We start from the raw sequence: 26276 nt of genomic DNA, 5'->3' as shown, positions 1-26276 counted from the left end.
TCAATACAGTAATTACTTTATACTATATATAATCACTGTAAATTGAAGGCGGTCAGAGTCACAAAGAGTTTTTGGATGGTTTTGCAATAGAGAATCTTTGGTAAATATTTCTACTCACGCTCGATAGGGCTACTGTCATCAATATATCTTTCACTCTAACTTCTATTTTTCAAAAACCAAACATATATTTTTCCACTGATAACTATATGCAGTTTTATTACTTTGGTTTTCTATTTGTGAGACGTTAATTGCTGCCAATGTCCCGTTTATACAAACGTACACTTCATTGTAGCAACAACGGATTTTATCTACCTGTTCTTTAACGGCAAGGAATGCATCTTTCTGTGGTTCTGAAACATACATCCAGTCGTGTTTGGACCCTGCCAGCTGTTCAGCTTCCCCAGGAACCTGAATTCTAGGGTCTTCTGTAGAGCCACCAGCTTCCAGAAGGAGGACATCATTGTTCGGGTCTTCAGAGAGACGTGATGCCAACACGGAACCAGCTGAACCAGCCCCAACTTGTGGATGTAAAATGTTTCAAGACATTAAGTTTCGAAGTAAAAATGGTTTTATCATTTGCTTCTTATTAAGAACAATAAAATCGTATTTCCTCTTTTCCGGTCCAAAATTAAAAGAAATATTCAAAACTGTGTGATTAAGCTATTTCGTCCTTCAAGGACTCGTCAGTGATGCTAGGGAAACCTTACGACTATTTCGTCATTCTAGAACTCGTCAGTGATGCTAGGGACACCATACAGCTATTTCGTCAGTGATGCCAGCTAAAGTACTAATCCAGAAATGAAGTCAGGAAAATCGAATTGGGCCTAAAAGTCGATATTTCCCCTACGTTATATAATACAAATAAACATGATACAGTCGTTTAATAGTCATTAAGTTTCCATTCCAATTAAATTGATGGTACATGTTAGGCTGTCTTAATGGACTGTGCGTAATACTTTAGAACATGATCAGCATGAATGCATGGACGATTTCATGACATGCTTAATCTGGTCAGAACAGACAAAGTCTATTAAATACTATCAGCACGAGGATTTCACCGTGCCCTTACAAAGTTTCTCTTTCTTGGCAGTAATGTACATCTACCATTGACATGATAGTGAATGAGTTTATATACTCATCGCATGTCTTCTAAAGGCCTACCAATAGGTTATTAAGAGAATGGACACGTTTTAAGGATTTTATTATAATCCCATTTGAAAAAAACGGAGAAAAGCGCCATTTGTTAACCATTTTAACTGAAGCGATGCATCAGCTATGTCGGGTAGGAACATACCATTCATGAGAAGTATGTTTGCTTCCTTTGGAAATATCAAGGCGCAGTTACAATATAGTTCCAATATGTTGTTAGCACCAGGTATAATTTTACTCATATGTTTATGAAAATGTCACACAAATGCTATTCATTTCCGACAATGAACTGTTTAAAACCATAACATTTCCATTAGTCAACCATGTTAAATTTTTACCTTTCGCACAAAAAGAAATCCGGTTCGCCTATAGTAACAATACACAGGTAAGCGAGCAATGCCAAGCTGTAATGCAACACACAGGACGCGATCGACGGAGGCATACATCACCAACTATAATGCCTTTACATAGGATTACTTGTGTAGATGGCTAAAACATGGAGTTTAATTACGGATGGAACACGTGTGATATTTTTACGCTAAATTTGCGTAACGGATTTAAAATAACAGGATTTTCTGTTTAACGGCGAGTCGCTAATATTGGGATAACTTCTTTGCTGTGTTACATTGTCGTCCATTTCTTTTTCTGATGTAGGTTGTTGTTGACATTTTTCTGGATTGTCGTAGCAGACGATAACATCTGACGATTGTTGACAAACAACGTAAGGTCAAAGTTCATGCATGATCAGGTCAACTTAAAAGTAGTCCCGTCAGAATCGGAAAAAGTTCACGTAAATCGTATTGACGGAGAAAGCACATTGTATTGACGGATAAAGTTGTGCTTTATATGACAATAGTTATCGACTGATGTGTATGGTGGTTGCAGGATAAATGAAGATCTGCGGAACTTTAAATATTATATAGTACAGTCTTTTTCGTTTAGTCTCCGTTTTTTTTCGTGTTGTGTCCTACCTTCAACATTATGCATTGCTGCCTATTTCCTGTTACACCAAGCGTGATTTATATAGGTTTACCTTACCTATTATATAGTCATAGGTCTCGTTCAGTCTTACGGGGAAGTCTGTATCACTTTCATGTTTTCCGACAGAATAGAAATACAGACCAGCAGCAAGAACAGCCACACACGATGTCAGTAGGAGTTTACTCATTATCCCTGAAAAAGGTAGATGTTAAGGATCAGAATATCATGAAGATATTTTCAGTAGACAAAATTCTTATATTCATATATCTACATATTGCAAAAAAGCTGTTTGTTTCTGAAGATTCAAATTATGCAACAAATTCAACGTTTTATTTGTTTTCATTTATATTATATATTTTTCTATTTTTACTTTATGACTATTATTTTTTCTTTTGAAAAATCATTTGTATACGTATTCTCTAATTGTTTTATTTGCTGTGTACAGTTTATATTCTCTGTTTCCCATTATAATTATATCCTTATTGTATTTATATTCAACACCACATTTATTTGATTACTTTATTTTTCTTGACTTTTTGTAGTGTGCTTGGAAACATTTCAAAAGTTTGATTTATATGTTCACATTTTTCTTTTACACTATCAAATTCCTGTTATTATAATTGCATTGTATTAAATGTTAATGTAAATTACATTTTTATGTAAAACAAAATAACAATATCTTTCTCTCTTTTTATAAGAATATTAATGGGCGAGTTAAGAGGTAACACAGGCAACCGAACACAGGTGACATATAAGGTAAGTATGAAACTGACTATAATGGGTTTGCCTTTTTGTCATACAAAACACATTTTGTTCTCCAAAAATTGATATTGGAGGACAAACTTTATATGTGTGCATACGGTTAGTACGCATGTCCACAGTGTACTAGATAAAGATCGTTAATACCTCGTTGATTTGTGCATATTCTAATCATAGTATAAGATCACATTTTCAACTTATTCATAATTTACTTGTCATCGTTAAAGATTCGGAGTACAAACGTTACCTTTAAATAAAACTTGGATGTGTACGATATTTCATTGACTACAACCGGTTTAGTTCACAATCACACTACACAGGAGTAGATTTTGTAGGTGATTAAAAAGGTAAAATCTTAGCCACATACACTATTTGCTGACGAGGGGATAGGGTATCTACGGGATCGCTACGCTCACTGCTTTTATTGCATTAGACAGAAGAGTTATGATATATTGTACACTTTTTTGTACCTGGATATTGAAACCACGGTAGAATTACTGCATCGAGCTGTTTCTGACTACGAGTTTGTATACACTAGATTATGTATAATATAGGTATTATATACATACAGGAACACTCGCGTAAACCTGTATACTCTTAAAGTGATACGATGGATAGGACATGCAAATCACGACAGAAATACTATCGTGACAGAAATGTACCAAATCTTACCTAAATATATATATTCGATACCAGGACCATCCACTGCTTGTACTTGTAAATGTTGCCGACGGCCAGACATAAACTAGTCTGGTAATAAGGTTCATTCTGATTGGTCCTTTTTTACAATAACAGAAAGAATGTTCACGCTGTGGTGACTGCAACTTAGGTAGTGGCGGCCATGGTGTGACGTCTATGCGTTATAGATCAAGGTTGGAAATTAGCAGAAAATTATTACAATTGTTAAATACTTTGTAGTTCACTTAGCTATCCTGTGCATAATTCTCAACTTAAATTGTTTGTTAATATATGTCTTTAGTACAATCCTTTAAATTGTAGGTAGACACGTGTGGTGGATTTAAGTCCCCGAAGTTTGCTGTAACCTGCATACCACATTTTTAAATAGTGACACAATTTCAGAATGACATTCTTTTCAATCCAATATAGGAAATAAATAAATTTACTTAATTATGCGGCGTTTATATCTTCGGATCTGCATCCTGTTTTTGGTGTTTGTTTTTTTTTACATTTCTCTCGATATACGGTACACGTACATGCATTTGAAGTTTCAACCAGCGCCTACAATATATCAACATTTTAGTACCTATACGCACTGACACGTTCTGTAAGGACAAAATAGTACAATTCAATTTTGGCACTACTATATCTTACATTTCAATTTGTATTAAAATTGCCAATAACTGGTATAACTGACACAATCCTTTCTTTTTCATGCACATGTTGAATCTATTTGGCCCATTACCATACGTATGTCGAGTGTGTGTTAAAATGGCGCGTTTTTTTTTACTTATTTACACGTGTTCATTACACGAGATGATCACGTGAATGGGTATATACACTATACCACTTATGAGTACGCATCGACGGTTCGTGCAGACATTTAATTTATACTGAATGTGGCATAGGGGAATCAGAGAAATATACTTTGTTATAGAATGAAATATAGATGAGAAAAAAACAAAAAAAAATAGGATAATCAATAAATATTCCAGCACGATTACTCTTTGCGATCAATCGCAGATCTCTAAAATATATCACCGTGAATATCACTTCTACAGTACGATATGTTATCAATTGGGAGTTTCTTTGTTAAGACAAGTGTGCTACTCGCTTATTCCATAACAGTAAAGAGGAATGTCAGTTTCTGTCTCAATTTGATAAATCATTACAGGGTAGATTTAATTACATAATGTACATGTTAACTTGATCAGTGTTGGATACATAGCATAGCACCTTCCTAAAATAATGCCTCAACTATGAAATTCAAATATCACTAACAAAACAGTATTATAAATGTAGGCAATCACTTCGATAGTAGAAAAATATCTCAACATAATCATTGTTCTTGAAGTATTTTTAATTCATCAATAAAATATAAACAGCGTATAAAGTTATCTTAATACATTGTGTATTAATTAACTTATCAAAATTATGAATAAAATACGGTAAAAACAAAAACTAAATTCTGTGGACTATCAATTCAGTGGGCGGTGTCATAGGCAAACGTTTTATATGAACAACATGGGAGATATTTGAACACTATAATAAACATGTTTAAACCACATAAAACAAGTGAGATAGATATCTAATAAAGACAGTGAATAAACCACAAAAAAACATACGAGATAAATACAAAACTATTAAAAGCTTCTTAGAGTACACCAATATGACTTTCAATTCAACATCAATAACCAAATGATGCGGAAGATTTTGATAGCCTTCTATATCTGAAATAACAGGCGATATCACAGTTCAAACTAGCTGTGTTTTATCCTCATAGTGAAATAGTCAAGGAAGGAAAACAATGCATGAAAAACTATCAAAATCAAACAGAAAATGCTTAATTAGTTTGTATTTTCTAAGGGTCTTCATGCAAAGCTATACTGTAATCATGTGTTGCCTTCGTCATATCTATTTAAGTAAGAATGTCAGTAATAATTTATTGTATCGAAAAGTTGTAAAAACAGATCTAATGTTGAAATTCGACGGTTACATTGGTATCATTTTCTTATTTTAAGTCATGCATTAAAGTGTATTCCAGAAAAAGATATACTTATATAAGTATCATTGCAACTGAAAATACAATAACAGAACAAAAGGGCAGAACTAACAGTCTAGACTGAATTTGTCATCATATATAGATACATAATTCTTAAACAAAAGAAACTGGCCGGAAAAAACGATACTTTGAAAATAACATTGATAAAACAGTTTTATTCGTATCCTATTAGTGTTACACAAAGTAAATAATCCCTTGTAAAGTTTCTATCAAAACTCCATGGTTATTTTTACATACGAATGGGTATAATGATAACCAAAATGCAACATACAACCAAGAATTTAACCTTTTGATAAGAAATCAAAATGAAAGCGTGATCAGAGCACCCAGTACATACAAAATCTAATACCGATAGCGAGAAATACAAAATCACTTGAGAGAGTTAAAAAAATTTAAAACATGCCAGACACATAATAAAGGAAAATGATTTTCTGACATGCTCCTAAAATATCGAAAGAACGCATGAATAATATCATTATCGAACGAAATAAATGCCTCAGGACCATCGGACTTCCTTGATGAAATAAATATATTCACATAATTCATCAAATATCACTTCTTCTGATATTTGTCAAAAATGATTTCACATAACGCAAGAGCCTGAGATGATCAATAACAAACAAAAATAAAGAAAAAATCGCATTTTAGATTTAAGCCAAGACACTTCTTGGCCCCAGGTAAGGATTGGACCCGCGATACTCGAAACAGGTCATCCCGTCGTATGACTTAAGTTGTCGGCTTTATTTTCGTTAAATAAAATGATGTGTCCAACTCGCTAGTTGCTCAGTTATGCGAGCGACAGGCGGCGAGTATGTTGAGAACGATTTGAACATTGTCGACAAGACTGGCATAGTTAAACTAAAAGATATTAAAGATTGAGAAAAAACTAAAGTAGAAAATGATGGTGATTGCTACCTACCTACTATAGACAAAGCAATAAGTAAAATATTGGTTCTGATTTCAGTTGGTGCTCTTGTTATCTTTCTCTAAACAAAAGTCATCCTTGTATCTTATTTAAAATGACATAAATATTGCACAAGTTGGTTTATCGATACCAATAATGCCTCATACAAATTTGTATGGGTTTTTTTTTTCTTTCTTTTTTTGATATTCAATCCTCAACCAAATTTCTAGACGTTGGGCTCTCTCAGGTTATTAAGAGATAGAGTTATGTCTATTTCTATCATATGTTATATCATTATTGGGATTGACCCTGCATGAGTACGTGTTGGTGTGTTGAAGCCATTTATAACAATATTACTTAACCTTTATTACTTGAAGAAGGTGATTATGATAACAGTAACATGATAGAGTTGCTCTAACTACATAACATTTAAAATTGAGTATGCTTTATACCTCTAAAACATCTATATTCATCAACAATATAATATTGAAATCTTTGAATGCAGATTGAACCACAAATTTTAATATATATATATTAAAGCAGGTCTCGATGAATATCAAAATAAAAAATAATAGTATTAATGTTGGAGATACCCTGTTTTGGTGAAGAGGCTATCACATCAGTACCATATACAAATGTACAAGTAAATGCATATAAATATTAAATTGACAATAAATCTGGTATTCTTTATCAAGAAGTTGTTAATGGCCACCAAGTCTACCTAACCTTCTGTTGTTACGACAAGAAAAAACTATGTATCCGTTGCCGGGTCGTGTTGCCGTCCTGGAAACATCATGAGAATAGGTGAGTACCCTTGTTCTCCACATGCAGTTTATTTGATGCTTTAAATAACAATATCTTGATGTCAAGCTGTAACGAAGCATCAATCTGTTTCACTATTCGTGCAAAAATAAGATGAAATTATGATTATACACTATATCATATATGAGTTTCAAATTAATGCAAATCAGTTTCATTAGTGGTCAACAAGAACGACAATGCGAATAATCATAAACATCTACTGCAAATAGCACATACTTAATGCCAGTTGACTTACAATATCTCATACCTGGGTCAATGCTAACACAGGAACCAGGGAAGCTGTTACAATCTAGGCTAATTTGGACGTTTCCTTTAAAATGTGCGAGACCTTATGCCATAGACCCCTATATATTGACTGTAACAAATTACCAGGACCCTGTGTGGGCGCTCAGCTTATCTACAACACCTCTTATACTGTTTAATTGATATTAAAGTCAGTAATGATTGTAATTCGATTACAAATAAGAACATTTTAAAATCACATACGTATAACTATTAAGCTTCTCTTTTATAGATGCACAGTGGATAACCACAGATATCCTTAAAATAACTTCATATGTAATGTATAACTATATCATTGTATGACGTATTTCATTTCTCCTAGACAAAGTTACCTGTACAGTAGCTTTATCGTGGTTCCTGATTTGCATAATGTTCTTCGTATAATTTCCCAGCTTAATGCCGTTTGTTCATAATGTTCAATTTATCCAACTTGAAACAATTTCAAGCACTCGTGGCTTTTAGCTCTTTCTGATAACTGAATTAATAAGAAATGGTAATAAGCAAATAAGTGTAGTAGAGTACTCTTCCCTGGGTAGAGTACCCTGGTATTGCCCAAGCAACTTTAATAACATACATATTCATGTCTTTTAATTCTTTTTCCACCAGGGTTTGCTGGCCTGATTACTAGAATCATCAGCCATTGTCTCCCGCCTGGAAGGCAACATTTTTGGAATAATGCCAGAAAATCCCTTGGAGTCATGGGAGGACGTTCTGTGTAGGGGCTTTAACATCATCCCAGAAGAAGCGTCCTTAGCTGTTAAGGCGTTGAGCGACACATCTTCATCTCCTGGTGATGGAACATTGTACAATTACAATTCAAAGCCTTCCATGACATTGGGACGATAGGGTAAGTACGTAGAACAATCATAATTATGATAAAGAGACCCTTCATTGTCGTCTGTCTTATATGATTTTTAAAGGTAATTTGGTGAGAGGCAAATTTTATCCCCAAAATTTGGTTTTCGTGGAAAGTTGGGACAATTTTCAAATTTTCGTACGATCTAGTCTGTCAGCTTCTTCAAATCATGATATTTTGCTTCACGTTTAAATGAACATACAAAATATAATTCGTTAGATTATTGCCTAGGGCAAAATGAATCATAGAAAACAACTATTACGTCCATCAGCAATGTGGTCTTGTACATTTATACATGCATCTAGCATAGAAAAAACACTCTTGGTCAGTTCCTTAAGAATACTGTCTTGTCTTTTTTATCAACCACAGAAAATATCGTCTTTTTCATCAAGCATAAAAACACTTACGCCCACTAAGAATGATGTCTCGTTATTTTTATGAATCATAGAAACAACCTTTATGTCTTGGTCAATACTGTTTCTAACATGAAAAACAACACCAACGTTTCTAAACAATTACCTTCCTTATTGTTGGCATCTTGTCCTCTCCTATTTCTAGCAAAGCCAACGTACAGTTTTTTCCCTTTCCATATTTTCCCATCTTTTTCCTTGATCAGTTGCTCAGCTTTCCCCATGTTACTTTGAGAAAACTTTACAAAAACTGATCGAAACCTGGAAAAATATAAATTGAGAATGTGTTCCAACTTTAAATAGTGTACATGGGCATCTTTTGAACATTTTGAACGGTTCACATCATACCTGAAAACGATACATTTTATTCTCCTATCCTCCTATTCTCCAATCACTTTTTTAGTTTAATTTTCTTGTCTATTAAGATATGGATCCGAGCAGTTCACCTACCTCTTTCCTGGGTCGTTAGAAATATGGTTTAATTTGAGTTTAAATGGTGCATATTTGGATAGCATTTCTTCCACTTCGTTCTGTAAAAAAAAACCATGCAATTTTCAATAATTTAATAAGCAGCACTGTTGGGAAGGAAAACTTACCAAAATCTGGTTCTGTTTTGTAACATCTGTCTATAAAGGAGGTATGACACACACAAACTAGACAACTAACTTATATACAAATCAAATAGGTATATCGAAAAAAAAGTTTTGTTGGCCTTTCTGGGCTAGTGACATGGACACCGATCAGATGACTTCAATGACAAATATGTACAAGAGGCCTAATGGGCATAGCAAGCTCACTTGATCTGCAACTTATGAAGAAGAAACTTTGATAGAAGATTTCACTTCAATAAATTGTCTTTTGCAATAATTTGCAAGACAGCTGATAAACAAATTATATCTTTGTGATATTTAGAAAGGCACGATGTATTCTGGCATTATACAGTATACTATGTATAACCGTTCCCTGTCTAAAATGATATCGAAACAATTTGAAAACTCGTTACTTGTAAAAAATGTCTTTATATTAAACCTACCTCTTTGACAATAGCGGGCAGATTTCCAATGTAAACTTCAACAAGTCTTTGTATTCTTCCTGTAAAATATACAGATGATTTAAAAAGAAATACTCTTCAAAGCCTTGTTATAAAAATATCAACATAACTCGTTTGTGTCAACAAGAATCTCAAGAGACCGACTACCTGATATATCACTTGGATTACAGACATATGTCGAGGATAACTACATCTAATATATTATTGCATTAAACTTTCAACCTAAAAATCCATCTTCTGCAATATTTTCTGCATGGATCTAAATAACGTTTCACTAATGAAATTGAAAGGAAATTGAATTCAATAAAAATAAAGCAAAAGTGTACAATTTACACTATCAAACATTTGCCGTGATAACCTAAGATGCATCATCATCTTTAAAATCTTATTAATCATAGACTGTTCATTTGATCTTGCTTGTAACAAGCATTTTCTTGGATTAAAAATTCATGTCATCAGCCCATCACGTTAAAAAATGCTGTCGCTGTTTGTAAGGTCGCTTTTGATTGGCTTACAAAGCGGCACAATGATTTCGAGGAGGAAAGAGTTCATCAGTAAAAGTATTTTCTAAATGGATTAAATATCAAGATAACTTAAATATGTTTATATGCTTTGGAAGCATAACGCAAAAGACCAGAATGTACTCTCATCATAATCCCAGTTTATTTAGAGTACTCTCCGTTTCTTGTGTTATATCTCCATGACATATACATATAAAATCATATTCAAGTTAATCCTTAAATAGTTGAAAATATGCACTTAAGTTCAGATTATAAAATGTTTACCATCCTTGTGGTGAAATCGATCAGATACAATTTTGAGATTGAGTTCCTCTCCAAATGTTTTGAGTACTGCAACAGCGTGATCTTTTACTGCAAACCGTACATAGATCCACCTGGAAAAAAGAACACAATATATAATTTTACTGGCTAACTAAATACTTCTTGAATTTTAAAGATGCATGCTGTCCTGGAAATATTGTGCTCTAGCAATTGCATTTTTTCTGTTCTTGAAAAATTGTGTCAAGTGTCATGCACGTTTATCATAAAAGGGCAAATAAATAATTTTAGGATGTGTTGTGTGACAAATATATCATAAAATATATATGAGTTGATACATCATGGGCTCCTGAAACCAACCAAAACAAAAAACAAAAACAAAAAACTTACCAGTCATCCCCATCAACCTCAGTTACTGTACCACAGTCAGCAAACTTCTTTTCAATATCCTGTAAATGTGAAAACAATACAGACTTCACAAATGTCATCAAACTAATCTCCATCATCACTAAACTCAACACATAGTTGTTTTACTAGTAATCAGGAAACATTACTGCCATTGATGAAAACCAATATATGTTAAAACTAGCTCAAATAACAACATATACATCAACGCAAAGTAACCCTATTGTATAACAATCATACACATTACACACAAATTATTTAAGAACTTGTAGGACTGAATTAAGCAAACATGTATTTTAGATTGAGTACTAGTATTAGGAAACATTATATTTGATGAAAGAACATTGATGTGACAAGAAGGTTCAAAGTATACCGATATAGTTGATCCTTTTCCTTCTTTCTTCTTTTTATACTTCAAAGTATAAAGTCCTTTATAGTTTGTCGGAAAGTCATCAATCATCTCCTGGGTGATGGGAGCTGTAAAATACAATACTGATGATTCTAATATTTTATAAAACAGGTTTTTTTTCTACATACATAAACCAGGGAAATCTCTATAACTCTATAAAACAAGGTTATCTTCATATACCCAAACTTGGAAAATCTCTAATACAGTACATAAAACAGGGCTATCTCTACATGCATAAACCAGGAAGATCTCTATAACAGTCCATCAAACAGGGCAATTTATACATACATAAGCCAGGGAAATCTCTATAACAGTACATAAAACAAGGCTATTTATACATACATAAACCAGGAATATCTCTATAACAGTCCATAAAATAGGGCTATCTCTACATACATAAACCAGGAATATCTCTATAACAGTCCATAAAACAGTGCTATCTCTACATACATAAACCAGGGATATCTCTATAACAGTCCATAAAACAGGGCTATTTATACATACATAAACCAGGAATATCTCTATAACAGTCCATAAAACAGGGCTATCTCTACATACATAAACCAGGGATATCTCTATAACAGTCCATAAAACAGGGCTATCTCTACATACATAAACCAGGAATATCTCTATAACAGTCCATAAAACAGGGCTATCTCTACATACATAAACCAGGGATATCTCTATAACAGTCCATAAAACAGGGCTATTTATACATACATAAACCAGGAATATCTCTATAACAGTCCATAAAACAGTGCTATCTCTACATACATAAACCAGGAATATCTCTATAACAGTCCATAAAACAGGGCTATTTATACATACATAAACCAGGAATATCTCTATAACAGTCCATAAAATGGAGCTTTTAATACATACATAAACCAGGGATATCTCTATAACAGTCCATAAAACAGGGCTATTTATACATACATAAACCAGGGATATCTCTATAACAGTCCATAAAACAGGGCTATTTATACATACATAAACCAGGAATATCTCTATAACAGTCCATAAAACAGTGCTATCTCTACATACATAAACCAGGAATATCTCTATAACAGTCCATAAAACAGTGCTATCTCTACATACATCAACCAGGGATATCTCTATAACAGTCCATAAAACAGTGCTATCTCTACATAAATAAACCAGGAATATCTCTATAACAGTCCATAAAACACGGCTATCTCTACATAAATAAACCAGGAATATCTCTATAACAGTCCATAAAACAGTGCTATCTCTACATACATAAACCAGGAATATCTCTATAACAGTCCATAAAACAGTGCTATCTCTACATACATAAACCAGGGATATCTCTATAACAGTCCATAAAACAGGGCTATTTATACATACATAAACCAGGGATATCTCTATAACAGTCCATAAAACAGGGCTATTTATACATACATAAACCAGGGATATCTCTATAACAGTCCATAAAACAGGGCTATTTATACATACATAAACTAGGAATATCTATATCAGTACATAAAATAGGGCTATCTCTACATACATAAACCAGGAATATCTCTATAACAGTCCATAAAACAGTGCTATCTCTACATACATAAACCAGGGATATCTCTATAACAGTACATAAAACAGGGCTATCTCTATAACAGTCCATAAAACAGTGCTATCTCTACATACATAAAACAGGGCTATCTCTACATACATAAACCAGGGCTATCTCTATAACAGTCTATAAAATAGAGCTTTTAATACGTACATAAACCAGGGATATCTCTATAACAGTCCATAATATAGAGCTTTTAATACATACATAAACCAGAGAAATCTCTATAACAGTACATAAAACAGGGCTATCTCTATAACAGTCCATAAAACAGGGCTATCTCTACATACATAAACCAGGGATATCTCTATAACATTCCATCAAATAGAGCTTTTAATACATACATAAACTAGGGAAATCTCTATAACAATACAAAACACAAGGCTATCTCAACATACATAAAACAGGGAAATCTCTACATACATAAACCAAAGAAACATCTATACCAGTCCTTAAAACACGGCTATCTCTACATACATAAACCAAGGAAATATCTATGATTGTACATAAAACAGTACATGTACTGTTATATAGATATCCCTGATTCATGTATGTAGTGATTCGTGTATGTATAGATAGCCCTGTTTTAAAGTAAAATCTCTATAACAGTACATAAAACGTCATGGATAACTCCATAACAATACAACAAAAATGGATATCTTTAGAACATTACATAAAAAACAGGGATGTCTCCATGACAAGTTATAAAACAGGGATATCTCTATGACAATTCAGAAACAGGAATATCTCTATGACAATTCAGAAACAGGAATATCTCTATGACAATTCATAAACAGGAATATCTCTATGATAATTCATCAACAGGGATATCTCTATAACAGTACATAAAACAGGGATGTCTAATAAAATGACAGTCTTAAAAATAGGCCGAGAAATCTCTATGACGATACATCAAAAAGGGATATCTCTAAAACAGAACATAAAACAGGGATATCTCTATGATGATACAAAACACAGGGATATCTATGATGATACATAAGGCAGGGATATCTAAATAACTATACATCAAACAGGAATATATTTTAATCGTAAAGCAGGGATATCTCTAACAGTACATAAAAAGGGACATCCCTCTAACAATACATGAAACAGTGAAAGCTCTGTGCATATCACAGTACATAGGAATACTACAAAAATAGGGAGCTCTCTTTAACTAAACATAAAAAGGGACAACTGTGTAAAACATGGATATTTCTGTAACAGTACATAAACAGGTATATCCCCATGACGGTTCATAAAACAGGTATCACTATAACAGTGCATAACACATGTATCTCTATAACAGTACATAACACATGTATATCTATAACAGTACATAAGACATGTATCTCTATAACAGTACATAAAACATGTATCTCTATAACAGTACATAACACAGGTATCTCTATAACAGTACATAACACAGGTATCTCTATAACAGTACATAACACAGGTATATCTATAACAGTACATAACACAGGTATCTCTATAACAGTACATAACACAGGTATCTCTTTAACAGTACATAACCCAGGTATCTCTATAACGGTACATAACACAGGTATCTCTATAACAGTACATAAAACAGGTATCTCTATAACAGTACATAACACAGGTATCTCTTTAACAGTACATAACCCAGGTATCTCTATAACAGTACATAAAACAGGTATCTCTCTAACAGTACATAAACAGGTATCTCTATAACAGTACATAACACATGTATCTCTACAACAGTACATAAAACATGTATCTCTATAACAGTACATAAAACAGGTATCTCTATAACAGTACATAACACATGTATATCTATAACAGTACATAAAACATGTATCTTTATAACAGTACATCAAACAGGTATCTCTATAACAGTACATAACACAGGTATCTCTATAACAGTACATAACACAGGTATCTCTATAACAGTACATAAAACATGTATCTCTATAACAGTACATAAAACAGGTATCTATATAACAGTACATAAAACAGGTATCTCTACAACAGTACATAACACATGTATCTCTACAACAGTACATAACACAGGTATCTCTATAACGGTACACAACACAGGTATCTCTATAACAGTACATAAAACATGTATCTCTATAACAGTACATAACACAGGTATCTCTATAACAGTACATAACACAGGTATCTCTATAACAGTACATAACACATGTATCTCTATAACAGTACATAACACAGGTATCTCTATAACAGTACATAAAACATGTATCTCTATAACAGTACATCAAACAGGTATCTCTATAACAGTACATAAACAGGTATCTCTATAACAGTACATAACACAGGTATCTCTATAACAGTACATAAAACAGGTATCTCTATAACAGTACATAAACAGGTAACTCTATAACAGTACATAAAACAGGTACCTCTATAAAAGTACATAAAACAGGTATCTCTATAACAGTACATAACACAAGTATCTCTATAACAGTACATAACACAGGTATCTCTATAACAGTACATAACACATGTATCTCTATAACAGTACATAAAACAGGTAACTCTATAACAGTACATAAAACGGGTATCTCTATAACAGTACATAACACAGGTATCTCTATAACAGTACATAACACATGTATCTCTATAACAGTACATAAAACAGGTAACTCTATAACAGTACATAAAACGGGTATCTCTATAACAGTACATAACACAGGTATCGCTATAACAGTACATAACACAGGTATCTCTATAACAGTACATAACACAGGTATCTCTATAACAGTACATAACACAGGTAACTCTATAACAGTACATAAAACAGGTATCTCTATAACAGTACATAAACAGGTGTCTCTATAACAGTACATAACACAGGTATCTCTATAACAGTACATAACACAGGTATCTCTATAACAGTACATAACACAGGTATCTCTATAACAGTACATAAAACAGGTACCTCTATAACAGTACATAAAACAGGTACCTCTATAACAATACATAAAACATGTATCTCTATAACAGTACATAACACATGTATCTCTATAACAGTGCATAACAGAGGTATCTCTATAACAGTACGTAAAACAGGTATCTCTATAACAGTACATAACACAGGTATCTCTATAACAGTACATAAAACAGGTATCTATATAACAGTACATAAAACAGGTATCTCTACAACAGTACATAACACATGTATCTCTACAACAGTACATAACACAGGTATATCTATAACAGTACATAACACAGGTATCTCTATAACAGTACATAACACATGTATCTCTACAACAGTACATAACACAGGTATCTCTATAACAGTACATAACACAGGTATCTCTATAACAGCACATAACACAGGTATCTCTATAACAGTACATAACACAGGTATCTCTATAACAGTACATAAAACATGTATCTCTATAACAGTACATAAAAGAGGTATCTCTATAACAGTACATAAAACATGTATCTCTATAACAGTACGTAACACAGGTATCTCTTTAACAGTACATAAACAGGTGTCTCTATAACAGTACATAAAACAGGTATCTCTATAACAGTACATAAAACAGGTATCTCTATAACAGTACATAAAACAGGTATCTCTATAACAGTACATAACACAGGTATCTCTATAACAGTACATAACCCAGGTACCTCTATAACAGTACATAAAACAGGTACCTCTATAACAGTACATAAAACAGGTATCTCTATAACAGTACATAAAACAGGTATCTCTATAACAGTACATAAAACAGGTATCTCTATAACAGTACATAACACAGGTATCTCTATAACAGTACATAACACAGGTATCTCTATAACAGTACATAACACAGGTAACTCTATAACAGTACATAAAACAGGTATCTCTATAACAGTACATAAACAGGTGTCTCTATAACAGTACATAACACAGGTATCTCTATAACAGTACATAACACAGGTATCTCTATAACAGTACATAACACAGGTATCTCTATAACAGTACATAAAACAGGTACCTCTATAACAGTACATAAAACAGGTACCTCTATAACAATACATAAAACATGTATCTCTATAACAGTACATAACACATGTATCTCTATAACAGTGCATAACAGAGGTATCTCTATAACAGTACGTAAAACAGGTATCTCTATAACAGTACATAACACAGGTATCTCTATAACAGTACATAAAACAGGTATCTATATAACAGTACATAAAACAGGTATCTCTACAACAGTACATAACACATGTATCTCTACAACAGTACATAACACAGGTATATCTATAACAGTACATAACACAGGTATCTCTATAACAGTACATAACACATGTATCTCTACAACAGTACATAACACAGGTATCTCTATAACAGTACATAACACAGGTATCTCTATAACAGCACATAACACAGGTATCTCTATAACAGTACATAACACAGGTATCTCTATAACAGTACATAAAACATGTATCTCTATAACAGTACATAAAAGAGGTATCTCTATAACAGTACATAAAACATGTATCTCTATAACAGTACATAACACAGGTATCTCTTTAACAGTACATAAACAGGTGTCTCTATAACAGTACATAAAACAGGTATCTCTATAACAGTACATAAAACAGGTATCTCTATAACAGTACATAAAACAGGTATCTCTATAACAGTACATAACACAGGTATCTCTATAACAGTACATAACCCAGGTACCTCTATAACAGTACATAAAACAGGTACCTCTATAACAGTACATAAAACAGGTATCTCTATAACAGTACATAAAACAGGTATCTCTATAACAGTACATAAAACAGGTATCTCTATAACAGTACATAACACAGGTATCTCTATAACAGTACATAAAACAGGTATCTCTATAACAGTGCATAAAACATGTATCTCCATAACAGTACATAAAACAGATATCTCTATAACAGTACATAAAACAGGTATCTCTACAACAGTACATAAAACAGGTATCTCTATAACAGTACATAAAACAGGTATCGCTATAACAGTACATAAAACAGGTATCTCTATAACAGTGCATAAAACATGTATCTCTATAACAGTACATAAAACAGGTATCTCTACAACAGTCCATAAAACAGGTATCTCTATAACAGTACATAAAACAGGTACCTCTATAACAGTACATAAAACAGGTATCTCTATAACAGTACATAACACAGGTATCTCTATAACAGTACATAAAACAGGTACCTCTATAACAGTACATAAAACAGGTACCTCTATCACAATACATAAAACATGTATCTCTATAACAGTACATAACACATGCATCTCTATAACAGTGCATAACAGAGGTATCTCTATAACAGTACGTAAAACAGGTATCTCTATAACAGTACATAACACAGGTATCTCTATAACAGTACATAAAACAGGTATCTATATAACAGTACATAAAACAGGTATCTCTACAACAGTACATAACACATGTATCTCTACAACAGTACATAACACAGGTATATCTATAACAGTACATAACACAGGTATCTCTATAACAGTACATAACACATGTATCTCTACAACAGTACATAACACAGGTATCTCTATAACAGTACATAACACAGGTATCTCTATAACAGCACATAACACAGGTATCTCTATAACAGTACATAACACAGGTATCTCTATAACAGTACATAAAACATGTATCTCTATAACAGTACATAAAAGAGGTATCTCTATAACAGTACATAAAACATGTATCTCTATAACAGTACATAACACAGGTATCTCTTTAACAGTACATAAACAGGTGTCTCTATAACAGTACATAAAACAGGTATCTCTATAACAGTACATAAAACAGGTGACTCTATAACAGTACATAAAACATGTATCTCTATAACAGTACATAACACAGGTATCTCTATAACAGTACATAACCCAGGTACCTCTATAACAGTACATAAAACAGGTACCTCTATAACAGTACATAAAACAGGTATCTCTATAACAGTACATAAAACAGGTATCTCTATAACAGTACATAACACGGGTATCTCTATAACAGTACATAAAACAGGTATCTCTATAACAGTGCATAAAACATGTATCTCCATAACAGTACATAAAACAGATATCTCTATAACAGTACATAAAACAGGTATCTCTATAACAGTACATAAAACAGGTATCTCTATAACAGTACATAAAACAGGTATCGCTATAACAGTACATAAAACAGGTATCTCTATAACAGTGCATAAAACATGTATCTCTATAACAGTACATAAAACAGGTATCTCTACAACAGTACATAAAACAGGTATCTCTATAACAGTACATAAAACAGGTACCTCTATAACAGTACATAAAACAGGTATCTCTACAACAGTACATAAAACGTGTATCTCTATAACAGTACATAACACAGGTATCTCTATAATAGTGCATAAAACAGGTATCTCTATAACTGTACATAACACAGGTTTCTCTATAACAGTACATAAAACAGGGATATCTCTATAACAATACATAAAACATGTATCTCCATAACAGTACATAAAACAGATATCTCTATAACAGTACATAAAACAGGTATCTCTACAACAGTACATAACACAGGTATCTCTATAACAGTACATAACACAGGTATCTCTATAACAGTACATAACACAGGTATCTCTATAACAGTACATAAAACAGGTATCTCTATAACAGTACATAAAACAGGTATCTCTATAACAGTACATAACACAGGTATCTCTATAACAGTACATAACACAGGTATCTCTATAACAGTACATAAAACAGGTATCTCTATAACGGTACATAACACAGGTATCTCTATAACAGTACATAAAACAGGTATCTCTATAACGGTACATAACACAGGTATCTCTATAACAGTACATAAAACAGGTACCTCTATAACAGTACATAAAACAGGTATCTCTATAACAGTACATAAAACAGGTATCTCTATAACAGTACATAAAACGTGTATCTCTATGACGATACATAAAACGGGTATCTCTATAACAGTACATAACACAGGTATCTCTATAATAGTGCATAAAACAGGTATCTCTATAACTGTACATAACACAGGTTTCTCTATAACAGTACATAAAACAGGGATATCTCTATAACAATACATAAAACATGTATCTCCATAACAGTACATAAAACAGATATCTCTATAACAGTACATAAAACAGGTATCTCTACAACAGTACATAACACAGGTATCTCTATAACAGTACATAACACAGGTATCTCTATAACAGTACATAACACAGGTATCTCTATAACAGTACATAAAACAGGTATCTCTATAACAGTACATAAAACAGGTATCTCTATAACAGTACATAACACAGGTATCTCTATAACAGTACATAACACAGGTATCTCTATAACAGTACCTAAAACAGGTATCTCTATAACGGTACATAACACAGGTATCTCTATAACAGTACATAAAACAGGTATCTCTATAACGGTACATAACACAGGTATCTCTATAACAGTACATAAAACAGGTATCTCTACAACAGTACATAAAACAGGTATCTCTATAACAGTACATAAAACAGGTACCTCTATAACTGTACATTAAACAGGAATATTTCTATAACAGTACATACTGCAAGGATGTTTTTCCCATAACACTACATAAAACATGGATATCTCTATAACAGTACATAAAACAGTGATATATATATATGTATCTCTATAATAGTACATGGATATCTCTATACAATACATTTAACACGTATCTTTATAACTGTACATAAATCAAGTTTATTTCTATAACTGTACATACAGCTAAGATTGTTTTAACACTGCATAAAACAGGGATGTATCTATATAAATAAAATAATTACATCAATCAGGTATATAGTTACATGTAATGATGTATAACTAAACATTAAAAGGGGTATTGAAATAACAAGGATTTTAACATTTTGGAAACATGTTCACCTTCACTACATTTTACATACTGTATAGATGCATAAGCTTATACCATACCCCGTTCAGTCTGGCGACTTTTCTTCTCTGTTTCTCCATCACCCAATAAGAGCAGTTTGGTACTCATGATTCTATCACATCCCACTGATGTTACCTGATAGAAGAACAACAGAAGATATCAATGTGGCATTCTAACAAAACTAGTACATCTAACAGTGTAACTGTGCTTATCCTGCTATGTGTTAGATTACCGGTAAGATAATTATCGTTCACAACACCTGTAGCCCGAGGGCCAGAGGAAACTCGGGCTAAACACCTGGTGGAAAATCACTCTCGCTAGTAACTTGAGTATTTATGAATAGAACATCATATTTACCAGTATCCTGATCAAGAATACATAAAGAACAACTTTTATACAGACTAAACTGCTAAGCCTTGGCTTACATTAACAAAATTTCACTTTCCACTTCAATCTCACCGGAAGTTTACGCGGTACTAAGGACAAACTAAAGGAAAATTGACAAAACGGTATCCGGATTTGAAATTTTAATTTCGTTTTCTTGTCTCTCTCTCTCTCTCTCTTTTAAGAGCAAAACATTCAATAAAGATATTCATGTTTTTATAAGGATTAATAATTGACAATTTCAAACATTTTAAAGTTATATAGCAGTACTTCTTCATTAACACTGCAAGTCTAACAAACTAACGCTAGTTGCATCAGCGTCGCTTTCCCTCTTGATTATCGCGTAATGTTGCGATCCAAACAGTTAACTGATTTCAAATCAATTCTTTAAGGGCATAAGTGGAATGACTTACCCATTAAATTTCTTTTACTTGAACTTTAAACAATTCGTTGGCCATTTGACCTTCTTTCAAATTTCTGAACGGAAACATTATCATGATCACAGAATCTGTATCAGTCGGTCTGTCCACGTAAACAAAAGTGCCCAAGTTACACTTCCGGCTAAACTGAAAGTAGAACGATGCCATCAGCGATAAATATAGGGTAATATGTTTTAATACACGTGTATCAAACTGAAAACTATTCTTACGTTATACACGTCTCTACAAAGCATTCATCACATATTTGTCCGTAATTGTGGGTCTACAAGCACAATCAAATGGGAAAACATTGAAATATGAAGCGATGTACGTGTACCACGCTTTGGTGACATTGTGGATTTGTACATGTCTGTAACTAGGCTTTGTTTTATGAAGGTATGTGCCTATTAGATGTTTATACATTACTCCGTTTTTCCTATATACATGTATATGTTACTGACAATACTGTATACAGTATGTTAAAATTTGGGGTCTAATTTAATAGGGCTCCAATCAAAATAGGGAGGGTTGGCACACAGGGGCATGTCTAGTTTTATATTACAAAAAATAGTCAGAAATACCTATATATGTCAATATATATAGGTATTTCTGACTATTTTTTGTAATATAAAACTAGACATGCCCCTGTGCCCGACCTGTGTATGGTATGGGCTATATTTTCATTACTTTATCTAATGTTCTGATTATTTTGCTTTAAAAGATAGTTAAAATTATTGGATTATAAACGGTTACAGAGAACTATAAAATATACTGTTGACTGAAAAAAAAAATGTATTTCACATTAGTTGTTTTTTTCTTTTCAGAAAAAAACCCTCTAGATAATCAAGGACATAATCAGACAGCTGGAATATTATACAGACTAGAAGTTAAAATTTATTACTGACAAGATTCAGTGTTATCACTTAGAAAAAAAGTGACATATATACTTGCCAGAAAATATCCCCTTGCTTTTGGAGAAAGGAAGCCATAAAACGATGAAGAACATTCTATTTCTGGCTGTGCTGTACTTCCTCCAAGGCCTACCGTATGGACTACAGGCAAAGTTTCTGCCTGTTTACTTCAGGTCACATGGCATGAGTCTGACTGACATTAGCCTCTTCAAGCTACTCCTGTTACCCTGGATGTGTAAAGCATTGTGGGCCCCTTATGTTGATCGCTACGGTACCAAAAAGGATTGGCTCAGGTGGAGTATGGCAGGGTTAGCATTGACTTGCATATTTGGAGCCTTTTCTCCGCCTGAACTCATCATACCACTGGCATGTGTACTTTTCCTTTTCAATCTTTTAACTTCAACTCAGGACATTGCTGTGGATGGAATAGCAATACAAATTCTGTCCTCATCAGAACTGGCATACGGGAACATCGCCCAGGTGGTTGGCTATAAGGTAGGAACACTGGTCAGTGGAGGTGTTCTAACCTGGCTAAGTGACCACATGCCTTGGCCAGTCCTTTTCTTTATTTTAGTAGGCGTTTACTCACTTTCAACATTTCTCGTGACTATTGGTATATCACATACAGAAACAACACACAAGGAGGAAACAGAAACATGTGGACATACCTCCAATCAGAACAATACTGACGAAGAAGAGGGTCAGTATGGATGGTTTTTGAAACATTTAGTAGAAGTTTACAGATCAACAGGAACTAAATGGATAATTGTGTTTGTTCTTCTCTATAAACTAGGTAAGTGTGTGTTACACCTAATACACATGGTACTAGGTTTTAATCTGTAGAATCGGAATGTAAACATAATTATGTTGCCTGTTCTTTATTTTTCATAGATTTTTTATAGAACAGGAAAATTTTGAAAGCTGGCAAGTTGCAAGTTGATGTCCAAAACAAGAAATGTGAATGATATATATTTGACCTTTAGTGTGTTCTCCAATTTATGTTAAGCTGAAAGGTCAGTAAAACAGTTTTCCTACTATCAATTATTTGACATGTACGAAGAGATAAAACAATTTTCCGATAGTTATATCAGTGAAAATGCATACAAAAAGGAGTTCTTAGTTTTGGTTTCCTAATAATAATGACATATAAACCAAATCAGAAGACAGATAAAATGTGTTACTGCCAGTTGTTTGGTTGTTTATTTGGATAGTTTATTTAATTGTTTGGTTGTTTATGTTTCAATGCTTTTACAGGTGAACAAGGAGCCATCAGTATGGTCCCACTCTTTCTGGTGGACAAAGACCTCCCGATGTCCAAGATTGGATTTTGGACAGGCATGGTGGGACAGCTAGTGTCGATATTTGGTTCATTTCTGGGAGGCTGGCTTATATCTCATCTCAGGTATAGATAGACACAGATGTGTAATGTGACATCACAATATAGGTTTGGTTTGATGTCACAGTATGATGTCACTATAGGTTGGTGCGATGTTAAAGTAAAAAGTAGTATATGTGCTTGTATATAGATCATAGTTCATGTCTATTAATTCAATTTTTTATTCATCTACCATTGTCAAAAATATGGCATAGAATATGGCATTTAAGCCAAATGTTGCAGTGATGTTTTAAAAAACTGATTGTGTATGAGACAGAAAAAATGGGACAACTGTTTTTCCTCATCTTGATACAAGAAATTATAAGTTAACCTTGGCTCCAATCCATTATGTAATCATAACATTCTCTTATATAAGGAACTAATATTTAACTAGCCCACTAAGAAAGAGGCCGATTCAGTATGATTTATTGTGTATATTTCTTCCCCAGCTGGAACACACTGGACCTCCTCAGAGTATCATGTATGCTTCGATTATTTCCACTCTCCACTCAGATCCTTGTAGTGTGGTTCTGGTCAGAAGAAAGTGCTACTCTGTGTTATGGTAAGTACAAATCCCTTTACTGTTGTTGACAAGCAAACTTAAGCGTTTCCCCTATAACTACCCAGATTTGAAATTAAATATTAAAGTGATATGTGCACTTTGCACTTAGAAATTTTAGAAATCTGTAACGATTCCAGAATCTTCACACCTCAAAACTCTCACAAAACAGTAGCTTCTACAGTTATGCGTCCAGTGGCATTTTTCTATTATGTATTTTATGATTTATTATAACTGACAATAAAATAGCAGGTATTCAGTTTGATGCTGTTTCGGTGACAATGTGTGATGTGTATAATCTCCAGCCACAGGGACTTGGTTCAAATTCCCAACCCACAGTCTATATGTATTATAGACTGTTTTTCTAGTATCCAGATACTTTAATACAGTTGGTTGAGTTTGATGAAGACTTAGATACATAGATAAGGACAGTGTATCTCCAACCTATTAATCTGAAGTAGTGGTCAGCGTCCGGACATAAATTTGTGAGAACTGGAAGTATATTCCAAAACCCTTACTCATACGATTTTTTTCATTTGATAACAAGCAATTTACAACTTTACAATTAGTTTAAGTTTTCATTTGATAGGGTGTGATCTATGATTTTACTTTTATTTTCAGTAATATCTATCGTGAGTATGCTCATAATGCTTCTGATCAGTGGGACCGTAACCACAGCAACTTTCACCATGATGATGCAGTGCTCACAGTTAGCACCCTCTAGGATCCAGGCAACACACTACACTACGCTGGCCACTCTGGAAGTTCTAGGGAAGTTAACCTTCTCTGTGATAACAGGATCTATCACTGATTTTGTAGGGTATAGATATGTGTACTTATTGTTTATAGCACTGACTGCAATGCTGCTGCCATTGTTCAAACATTGTCCACCAAGTTTGGAGGAGAAAGCAAATACAAACAAAAATCATTAATACATGTACTACATTTTTTAGGAAATATGACTTTCAAGAAAACTAGAATACACAGATAGATGTTTGATTGACAAGGAGGATCTGCTGACTGTGTAACTTGAACTGATTTCTGCATGCATGTAATTTCTTCATCAGAGAGTGGAACGATTAGTAGGAAATAAAATATCCAAAGATGACATCAGTAGTATATCAAATATACTTTCCATGAAAGTGAGAAAATTGAAACATGTTTTCATTATGAATTCTTAACTTAATATATGTAAGTAATAATGACCTTGATCTTTGGTCCTCCTATTGTTCAGCAAAGTAACCACCAGCTACTACATGGAGACACCACCTCAAAGTACTGCTTGCTCATAGGCAATGAGCACAGAAAACATACTTAGATGTGAGCATGCATGATGATGGCCTTGCCAAATGGTAAAAAAATCAATATACATTTGTATACTAATATGAATTGTATATAAACAAAGTCAAAGAATTTGAAAATTCTTGGTATATTGTCTATGCAAAAAAAACCAAAAAGTATACTAAGAAATACTTTCTCAATTTTACCTCAAATGTAGAATATGATATAAATGTGTATGTTAATTAAAACCTTATCCATCTTGA

General features: G+C 33.2%; 3 protein-coding genes and 1 long non-coding RNA gene across 7 annotated transcripts in view; 2 read left to right on the top strand and 2 right to left on the bottom strand.

Moving 5' to 3' along the window:
• Window positions 1–3651, bottom strand: part of LOC117334708 (glucose dehydrogenase [FAD, quinone]-like) — a 16234-nt gene extending 12583 nt beyond the window's left edge. Inside the window, exons 1-3 of the mRNA XM_033894493.1 lie at window positions 3562–3651; window positions 2188–2322; window positions 313–518 (exon numbers count right to left, since the gene is read on the bottom strand). Of these exons, the coding sequence (XP_033750384.1) occupies window positions 313–518; window positions 2188–2322; window positions 3562–3631 (411 nt within the window). The 5' untranslated portion in view covers window positions 3632–3651. The remainder of the gene's footprint in view (window positions 1–312; window positions 519–2187; window positions 2323–3561) is intronic.
• LOC117334713 lies at window positions 2222–7102 on the top strand. Its single transcript, XR_004534215.1, has 3 exons — window positions 2222–2331; window positions 2829–2886; window positions 3889–7102. It is a non-coding gene; the product is annotated as an uncharacterized LOC117334713 (long non-coding RNA).
• LOC117334710 lies at window positions 4913–21972 on the bottom strand. Of its 3 annotated transcripts, none has more exons than XM_033894499.1 (9): window positions 21882–21972; window positions 21126–21219; window positions 11512–11615; window positions 11124–11182; window positions 10740–10849; window positions 9937–9995; window positions 9354–9433; window positions 9013–9164; window positions 4913–8424 (listed from the first exon to the last, which is right to left on the bottom strand). In XM_033894499.1, the coding sequence occupies exons 2-9, from the start codon at window positions 21190–21192 to the stop codon at window positions 8225–8227; spliced, it is 831 nt and encodes a 276-aa protein (XP_033750390.1). In that variant the 5' UTR covers window positions 21193–21219; window positions 21882–21972; the 3' UTR covers window positions 4913–8224. The 3 variants fall into 3 exon arrangements, with proteins under 3 accessions (XP_033750390.1, XP_033750387.1, XP_033750388.1); XM_033894496.1 differs by lacking the exon at window positions 21882–21972 and adding an exon at window positions 21510–21562; XM_033894497.1 differs by lacking the exon at window positions 21882–21972 and adding an exon at window positions 21442–21549.
• On the top strand, window positions 8371–26276 carry LOC117334709 (major facilitator superfamily domain-containing protein 3-like). Of its 2 annotated transcripts, none has more exons than XM_033894495.1 (5): window positions 8371–8484; window positions 22712–23591; window positions 24053–24200; window positions 24623–24735; window positions 25354–26276. In XM_033894495.1, the coding sequence occupies exons 2-5, from the start codon at window positions 22883–22885 to the stop codon at window positions 25662–25664; spliced, it is 1281 nt and encodes a 426-aa protein (XP_033750386.1). In that variant the 5' UTR covers window positions 8371–8484; window positions 22712–22882; the 3' UTR covers window positions 25665–26276. The 2 variants fall into 2 exon arrangements, with proteins under 2 accessions (XP_033750386.1, XP_033750385.1); XM_033894494.1 differs by lacking the exon at window positions 8371–8484 and adding an exon at window positions 22030–22283.

Source organism: Pecten maximus, chromosome 9 (genome assembly GCF_902652985.1).
Source record: "Pecten maximus chromosome 9, xPecMax1.1, whole genome shotgun sequence".
Classification (NCBI taxonomy): domain Eukaryota; kingdom Metazoa; phylum Mollusca; class Bivalvia; order Pectinida; family Pectinidae; genus Pecten; species Pecten maximus.
This window is presented reverse-complemented; position numbering and strand designations above follow the sequence as displayed.

Bases quoted from the DNA above. Each gene is read 5' to 3' on its own strand.
- LOC117334710 (XM_033894499.1), bottom strand. From the start codon at position 21,192: ATGAGTACCAAACTGCTCTTATTGGGTGATGGAGAAACAGAGAAGAAA. The intron at 11,616-21,125 runs GTATGGTATAAG...TGTATTTTACAG, and splicing joins AAGTCGCCAGACTGAACGGG to CTCCCATCACCCAGGAGATG. The intron at 9,996-10,739 runs GTAAACATTTTA...TATATTTTACAG, and splicing joins TCGATTTCACCACAAGGATG to GAAGAATACAAAGACTTGTT.
- LOC117334709 (XM_033894495.1), top strand. From the start codon at position 22,883: ATGAAGAACATTCTATTTCTGGCTGTGCTGTACTTCCTCCAAGGCCTA. The intron at 23,592-24,052 runs GTAAGTGTGTGT...ATGCTTTTACAG, and splicing joins TGTTCTTCTCTATAAACTAG to GTGAACAAGGAGCCATCAGT. The intron at 24,201-24,622 runs GTATAGATAGAC...TTTCTTCCCCAG, and splicing joins TGGCTTATATCTCATCTCAG to CTGGAACACACTGGACCTCC.